The sequence below is a fragment of the Bison bison genome, unplaced genomic scaffold, assembly GCF_000754665.1.
Source record: "Bison bison bison isolate TAMUID 2011002044 unplaced genomic scaffold, Bison_UMD1.0 scf7180017864128, whole genome shotgun sequence".
In the NCBI taxonomy this organism is placed as follows: Eukaryota; Metazoa; Chordata; class Mammalia; order Artiodactyla; family Bovidae; genus Bison; species Bison bison.
Genome location: NW_011494700.1, coordinates 2,671,366 through 2,680,468, shown reverse-complemented (window position 1 = coordinate 2,680,468; position 9,103 = coordinate 2,671,366). Strand labels below are relative to the sequence as shown.

General features: G+C 40.0%; 1 protein-coding gene across 7 annotated transcripts in view; it reads right to left on the bottom strand.

Annotated features, from left to right (window-relative positions):
• The window catches only part of LMO7 (LIM domain 7), a 219,928-nt gene that overhangs the window by 96,441 nt on the left and 114,384 nt on the right, over window positions 1–9,103 (bottom strand). For all 7 annotated transcript variants that reach the window (XM_010839668.1, XM_010839666.1, XM_010839669.1 and 4 more), the window contains exon 4: window positions 7,626–7,732. In XM_010839668.1, the coding sequence (XP_010837970.1) occupies window positions 7,626–7,732 (107 nt within the window). The remainder of the gene's footprint in view (window positions 1–7,625; window positions 7,733–9,103) is intronic.

The following is a 9,103-nucleotide window of genomic DNA, read 5'->3' as shown; positions in this document are numbered from 1 at the left end:
CTTGAAGACCAGATGTTCTTTTACAAGGCACACATATCTTCATCGGATCAAGAATCCAAATTATGAAAATGATCACAATTGATAATTCAATACCGTTTACTGAATACTACTATGTGTGAAGCACTATAAACTTTACATACATGATTTATGAAAATCACTACAGTGTCCTTGCTGGATAGGACTATTCCCCAAACAGTATTATTTGGTAAGCTCCAGGATATGAGCAATTTCATTTGTCTTGTTCACTAAGAACCAAAGTGATCACAGGCAGGAAAAGTAATCTAAGGTCATTCAGCCACCAGGTGACTAAATGTGCTGTGTGCTTAGTCACTCAGTCGTGTCCGATTCTTTGCAACCCCAAGGACTGCAGCCCACCAGGCTCCTCTGTCCATGGGGATTCTCCAGGCAAGAATACTGGAGTAGGTTCCCATGCCCCCCTCCAGGGGATCTTCCCAACCCAGGGATCAAACCCAGGTCTCCAGTACTGCGGGTGGATTCTTTACCAGCTGAGCCACCAGGGAAGCCCTGGTGACTGAATGGGATGGGATTAAAGCCATGGCAGGCACCTAAATTCCTGCTTTTGTCTAAGATGATTATCTATTCATGAGAACGGATGCACATCAACTGAGCTTCTGTTCCATCCTGGGTGAGAAAGAAACTCAGCCTGGGGTATATTAGAAACAATGCAAATGAACTGCCAAGAAATCTTCATGTTTCCGTGTTCTCCTATTCTTCAGATGGCTTTTATTATGCCAGAGTCAAAGATAATTTGTGATGTTTTTCACATTGGCTTTGACGTTAAATGCTAGGCAAAGGTAAGAGGTACCAAGGCAGATAGCTTGACTTCGGAAGAAACAAGGCTTATTGCAAACTCGGTGGTAAAGCTTCTCATTAAAGTAACTTCAATGACTTCTCATAAGTTACCTCCACTACTGATTTCTGCTTTTAAAAATTTCTATTCCTGACCCTTGAACTTCTATAAGATATCAAAACTACCTATGTAACCACTATATTTTTCCACCAAGTCTTAAGCACGCATTTAGAGTGGTGATGATATGGAAACATTAAAATGTTTCTAAACCTTCATATAAATGTAAGCATGGAACAGCTCTCAAATCTCAGAAAAAACAATATTAGTATTTATCATTTGACATCAGCATAAGAATTAAAATTCTACCAAATACTTTGGAAAGTACATGGTCCCAAAATCCCAATTTTAGTTTTACTCACACAACTGAGAGGAAACACATATTCTTCTTTTAAACTATATAAGTTTGAAATTATGTTGTAATATTCTGGAATGATAAATAAAAGCAATTCATCTCAAAAGTTTAGTGACTGCTTTGCCAGATCTGCTTTGCAATTTTGAAAGATGAGGAAGACTTAGCTAAGAAAAATTCAGTTCTCATCATCAAAGCCTGGTTTTAAGATTTTCAGGATATGTTCAGAATTAAAATCTGATTCTCAAATAAGCATTAAGCATTCAAATAAGAACCTGAAGGAACTAAGGAGATTAAAGGGAGTAAGTAAGGCATTATCTCTGCCCTCAAATAGCCTCAAGTCTAGGGAAAACTAGATCTAGGTAAAAACAAAAAATACTTGGAAAGCCCAGATGAGAGATCAACATCCCCTTCAATGAGATGTGTTTCTTGATTAAAAAGTGGAAATAACTATTCATCTCTATAGTTCCAGGGAGCCCTGTGCATTGAACACAATGTACTCTAACTGAACTCATGAGGACATTTCCTTGCTTATAATGTGAACCCCTCTAAGGGCATGTCTCCACTTTATGTCTGTATAAGTACTGGCCAGGCTTCCCAGGTGACTCAGTGGGTAAAGAATCCACCTGCAATGTAGCAGACGTAGGAGATGCAGGTTCGATCCCTGGGTTGGAAGGTTACCTGGAGGAAGGCATGGTAACCTGCTCCAGTATTCTTGCCTAGAGACTCCCATAGACAGAGGAGCCTGGCGGGCTACAGCTTGTGGAGCCACAAAGACTCAGATAGGACTGAGCAACTGAGCATGCACACAAGTACTAGCCACAGAGAAGAGACTGAATCAGTGCTTGTTGTAGGACTGGACCCTTACTGGATTAACTGCTACTTTCTCCTCTGTAGGTCCAGAAAGTGTGTAAGCACATGTACCTTTCACATACATGCTTCACTCCAATAATCAGTTAAATCAGACCAGGTTATAGCACGAAAACTGGGGGAAACACGCGCTTAACATCTCTAGTGATTGGTGAAGCTCTCATTTTCAAAAGTGACTGGCAGGACTACAGATATTACAGTGCATGTAGCTGTAAACATTTGATTAATTCAATACAGGCAGTCCTACAGATAATTAGGTGAAAGAAGAATCTCTTCAACAAAAATATATCTTTGGTCTAACCGTTTGGAGGACCAGGTTATAAAACAAATGTGATCTGATTGCAGAAGCAAATTTGACCATCCTCCCATGAACTGACTCAAGACAACTGCTAATCAAGATGAGCTACCAAGTGAGATTCTTTGGAGCCATGAATTTAGGATGGGTTACTTTTGAAGATAAAGATCCTAGCCATAAAATTCTACAACATGAAGTCTCACACAGCAAGCCAAAACAGAATCAAGCTCCGTGGCTTTCTGGATTTGAGGGAGTAAGGAGCTAAGGGAGGAGAGTTGAAATCCAGAAGACATGTTGATCTATCAAAGGAATAAATTAAGAACCAGAAATGGAGAGAAACAAATACCAGATAAAACTTCAGTTATTCTACAGTTTGCCCCTGCAACTCATATCCCAGCACCATCTCTGTGGCTAAGCAGAATCTTAGATATTCAAACTTTGCAAACAAAGATCATTTGAAAATATGACTATGTATTGCTAGCCTTAAAAAGGACCTTGGCAATACAAAAGAATCAATGTTCCCCTTTCAGAAACTACCTAACACCAGAGAATGAATGGGATAGAGATGTGTACACTGCTGTAAACTTCCTTTCTGTTTTATTCTAACTACTTGGTAGGAAGAGAGGGGACATTTTTAAATAGTGACATGAATTGACAGGTGGACGTCTCCATGCTCAAGTTACAGATCTAAGTTTGGATACCATTAAGGTCGATTTTTTCCTTTTTGTTTTTTTTTTTTTAAATAGATTAAGACATTAAGAAACTCATTTGAAAGACACAGCCTCAAAAAAGTAGTAAAACCAGGTTTAAATCAGAAAAAGTTGAAAATTTTACAATTCGAAGTAGGTATATTTTTACTTACATGAATAAAAACTTTAAATAAATACACATACACATTCATCTCAAGTCCAATTTGGCAGACTATAAAAGAGAGACATCTGGGAACTTGATTCCTAAGACATGACTTTACAGTATTGCTGCAAAATCAAGCACCCTTTTGAAGCTTTAGAGAACAGTTAAATCCCTAAAATATCATTCTGAGCCTCCTCTATTTTCACAAGGGAAATATGCTAACCCTAATCTTGCTTCCAGCTACTGTTCCTTTGGCAACTAGCACATGTAAAAATAACAGATTCTTGATTTCTCCACCCTCCACTTGATAAACAGGTCTTAAAAAAAAAAAAACTCAGTAACATTTTAAGTCACATTTTAGACCTAACATATCAATGTCCTAAATAAGAGTGTATACTAAAATATACTTTTTTTTTGGATGACTAAAATATTCTGTTCCAAAGCTTCTCCATCTTCTAAGTGTATTATGAACAGAATGTATCTAAGGAAGTGTGAAAAACTGGATTGGAATAGTAAGGGGGGCGGAAAGGAAAAAAAAAAAGTTTATAATCTGTTCCAATTCTCAGTTTAAAAAATTTCAATATAGAATTTGGTTAGACCAATGGTTTAAATACAGGACTTAGCTTGAGTCAAACTGCTAGACACAAAACTAAAACCTTTAATGTTCAACCCTACCTTTCTGACAGCTTCAGCTCCTACAGTCCAGGACGTCGGGGCTACAGTGCTGAGGTGCTTTCCACGAGTGATCTCTCTCTGGCTCTTAATGTCCAGACGCTACCACGCAGACCATGACATCTGCTGCAGGTGCTCTCCAGTGTGTATGGCATGCCTCCCATCACTGTGCTTGCCCTCCAAGAGGACTTTTATAGAAAGTGTGCAGAGATGGCTCTGTGGGGGTCACACCCTCTCTGCTCTGCAGATTATGTGTGTTTCTAAGCTCAGTATGGATAGCTTGGAAATGGTTAATAATACAACGCAGTTAATCATTGGTGGAGAAGCTAAATTTCATGGCCTCACTACACATCTCAGCTAGGATAGGTCCAACCTCCATCTACCATCACGGATAAGTCATCAGTTTGCCTACTATACTTTTGGGAAGACAATGAAGTGAAGACAGACCCTATCCACCAAGTCAGTAACTTCAAAATTAAAAGTATCAACTGACTTTTGAATATATGTTGCCCCAAAATAAGTGGAGTAATTCAAACATATTTGGAAAATGCAAACTATTACTTCCTTCAAATAAGATAATTCAATTAGAAAATTAATGAGTATGATTAAAAAAATATAGAGTACCCTAGCTTGTGTGACTAGTGAGAATCATTACAAATTAAACAGTAAATCTCAAATTATGAGAAAATAAGATTTGTAGTTGGGTTCAGATTATTGAAGTGAAGTTATTTACCAGCAATGTCTTTAAGTTAATTGCTTCTGTTCCTGCCACTCATTCTTACCACCCACAACTCTCCTAGGCTCTGTACACCATCTATGCTGTTAATCACTATTGTCCACTAACAAAAAACACCTCACCCTTGCCAACACGTAGGTATGAACTGTCCTTTCCTATCTGCTCTCAGTTATGTCCTGCAAACATGTATCTTAGATTATAGTTGCAGCAAGACCAACAACAGATCTGTGAACTGTGAATGCAGTATCTTAGGGGTTGAATTTTGATAGAGCATTTCAAATAATAAATAGTTTGCCACATTTTTGTTAATTTTAATGTATGCAGAAGAGCAAGATAATGTCCAAGTACTGCATGGTCCAATTACAACAAACCTTTCCTTTAAATCAACAAATGTACTAACACAGAAATACCTGTCATTATATTCATAAGTAAAGTAATATTTCAGCTGAATTGAAAGTTTATCCTTCCTGACATACAATTACCTTACTGGCAGAGTGGAAATCTACAAATTCTAAATCAGGGCCTCTCAACCTCAGCACTACTGATATTTGGGATCAGAAATTCTTGTTATGGGGGCTGTCTTGTTAACTAAAGGGTATTTAGCAGCATCTCTGACCCCCTAGGTGGCAGTAGCACCCCCCTCACAGCTGTAACAACCAGAAGTACCCCCTGTGCCATACTTAGTCGCTTGGTCATGTCCTACTCCTTGTGGCCTTATGGACTATAGCCCACCAGGCTCCTCTGTTCATGGGATTCTCCATACAAGAATCCTGAAGTGGGTTGCCATGCCCCCTTCCAGGGGATCTTCCCAACCCTGGGATCGAACCCAGGTCTCCTGCATTGCAGGCGGCTTCTTTACCATCTGAGCCATCAGGGAAGCCCAAACATCATCAAACGCCCCCTGGGGAGCAAAAATGCCCCCAGTTGAGCACTACTAGTCTAACCAACACCAAGTCCTTTAATCTATAGTCAGTATAGAACAAGATCTTTGACCTACAGAAGCTGCCACGTTATGTAAGAAGTGAAGCTAAAGAGAAACGCATTAATTACTATTTCGTAAGGAATTATTTGCTTTCCTACACACTTGCTTCCTTTTATACAAATGCTATCTCAGGGCATAGGAGCTTTGACCAACACGTTTAGCTGAGCCATTCGCCAGTTTCCTCAGGTCTCCACCCTTTGCTTCCTTTGCAGTAGCCCCTCGGTGGACCCCTGTGCTCTTCAGTCCAACAACACGGCACTGTCAGGGGCGATGCTCTTAATTCAGAGTCGAGCTCCTGACACAGGCCTTCTCACTAGGACTCCTTGGCCACCTCTTGCTTTTATGGACTTGCGGTTTCCACTGAAACAAGTTGTGCTGCATACTTCCCACTACGGCTGTAACTACGTGACCTCTCGGTTTCAGTTTGTTAGTAATTTCATTGAAGGCTGAGCCCAGATACTGATTTTCCCTTAATACTTTAGAGGTGGCGTCTCATGAGACAGGCTGCAGGCAAGTCTTGCTCAGGGCACTTTTGAAATTAGAAGCCAACCAACGTGTTTGACTTAGTCCCACAGCCTACTTGAACATTGGCTACAGAGGTTCAAAACAGTATAAGTTTGAGAGGGAAAGACATTTCTTCTTCATGGACGGCAACAACGGAAGAAAAACAAGAGTCAAAAATGTCTCTGCCCATCTGATAGGTGTTATGACAGAATGGCGATTAGGAAAAATAAATTAATCTATAGAGTTACTCTTCACGGAAACTAAACATGAGCTCAAATACTGCAGAAGTAAACGTGCCAGTTTGACGATGAAACTTACTTAGGATCTCTCCAGAGTCTTCGAGTTAGTGAGAAATGCTGACAGTCTTCCCTGCTATGTGCATTATCACTGCTGTGCCGTTTAGAAACGCTTAATCAACAGAACTCGAAGCACACAGACGCAAAATGGCTTGTTCGTTTAAAAAATATATGGTTGCTTTTAAAAGATTAATCCTACCCGGATTTTTAGCTTATACTGCTAAGAGACAACGTATACTGTAAAAGATACTTATAGACAGGATTATTCTTCTTTAGGAAAAAAATTGGTCATATTTAAGATCTTACAGTTTTTTAATAACTTTAAAGCTCTCACAACAGGGCTACTAACCATTCAAACTCCATTTCTATGATTTCTATAGATAGAATAAAGGTGTTTGTTTTTCCCTTTGGAAAAAATGCTAATGAGGTTTAAGAGCCACGATAAGGAGGAAGTCATTATTACAGAATTAAATCATTTTCCTGTCACATTTATCTAGTAACACAAGCTTATTCTGACTCACTGAAAGCAAATTTAGATTTATAAGAAAAAAATCTTACAAGAGTTTAAAACCAGATTTCTAAAACCATATATTCACACATAAACAGCATTTTCCATGGAAAACACAACACAAACACCTGCGCACGTTTTCACACACACCCCACTTTCACTTTCTCATCCATACTATTAAAAGAGTGTGGGGGGAAAAGTTCATTTTAGAAATCAGACACAATTGACAAAATTCATTAGTGTTGCATGTTGGTTCCGGGCACTGCTGCTTTCCAAATACTGTCTCTTTTCTCACAACCCCACTCTCATTTTTACGTTAGCAATTATGTCTTAATTTCAAATAATTATTTTCACTCTGTAAGCTAGACTATAACCTCTCCATTTTCTTTATAAATATAATAAGCCTCCTCACCATTAGCAACCAAACACAACCATGTTAGGCATTAAAACAAACCACCATTTCGGTTAATATAGAGCTTTAAAATAACAACATATCATGGTCTCAATTACAGACAGCTTCACACTCACAAAGCTATTTCTTAAATAGTCTGTTTTGGAATACAAACAGAGGAAGACAAGGAGGTGATTTTTCAATAAAAAGAACTCTCAGAAATTATTCACACCAGCTACAAGCCCTAAGTTTAAAGAAGAAAAAAAAAAAAAAACATATAACAAACCAGTGAAACTTACTTGACAGTGACTCGATTTGATAAATCCTGTAGATCCCCAGGATGGAAAAGCTGGGCTTCTTTCAATCCAATCTGTTCACACGCTTTCAAAAAAACGTTTATATTATCCTGTGAAAAGAAGTGGAAAGTGACTGCTTAGCTGAGCTCTCTCTCAGACAAAGGTTACCAATTTTTATGATATAACTTCCCAGCGTCAAAGTCCAATTACAGCCGGCAAAAAAAAAGGAGGAAGAAAGACTAATGCATTCACGTATTTAAAAAAAATTATACTAATCTGTGGGCACGTACAGCCTTTCAGTTTCCCAGAGCATAAACGGCAGTGTTCTCTGATGCCAGGCATATGCCGTTCCTGTGATCTTTGTGACTGGCACGTTAAACATTACCTGTTAGAGGACAAGCGCCTGGCCACCGAGCAGTAATCTACACTTTGATGTCAGGTCTGCTCTGCAAACAAACGCCCTCTTCCCAGCTTTGCACGACAAGCTTCACCTCTCCTCTTTAAAAATAACTCCAGCTACTGACATTCACCCACCCAGAAACTGTTGGCAGGGAGGAAGGGAGAGGAGGAACATTCTGTTTCTATGATTACAAATTACAGAACGACTGTGGAATACCACACCTGGAATCTGGGTTTGGTTGCTGAGCCGGCTCTTGACAGACAGGGAAACCGCACACTAGGACCCGGGAGAAGCCCAGTGTTCATTGGCTGAGCCGCAGGGTCGAGGCGTGGTCCTTCCTCAACGCCCTGCACCTGCCTCAGGAGTTGCCTCCGCAACCTGAAAATCTCGGTGGCCCTCCTATCTAATTTCAAAACTCAAATCCTCCATTCACAGACCCAGGCTTCTCATTCACGTCAACTGCCACACCCACACTAACAACAGGGACACACGCTGGTCGAGCAGAACTGGCTGGAGCTTCTGTCTGTACTCTACGTAGAGAAAGAAAACCCTTGATGGGGTTGGGCTGCGGCCATGGGACTCTCCACCTCGGATTTGTTAGGTTCTCAGGCAGCAAGAGCTTGGCCTCCTAAGACCTCGCTGCCCTCCCTGACAGGTGGTTATGAGGGAACTTTAAGGGAGGCAGCTCCACGTGGAGACAGGCAGTTACTCTTTCCCATGTTGGGGAGGAAGGCCAGGATGGCAGAGGAAGGGGGAATCATAGACAGAGAAATGGAGGACAGTGAAGATGCTAAGTTCAATAGCTTGGATTCTTGAAGAGTGAGGGGATTTAGGGAGAGGGGAACAAACGTATGGCAGAGGAAAGCAGTGCTGTTAGGGAACTCAGGGACAATATTTAAAAAAAAAAAAAAAACCTGTTTGTAATGGCAGGAAATTATTCTAGTGTATTATCAGTAAAAAGCAGCATGAATGACCTAGCTGAAGGCTGCAATCTATGATTCATTTTAAATGAGAGGTCAAAGATTAAAGGAATTTAATTCAAAAGTTGAACAGCTCAATGGAAGGCATTTGATCTGACTTT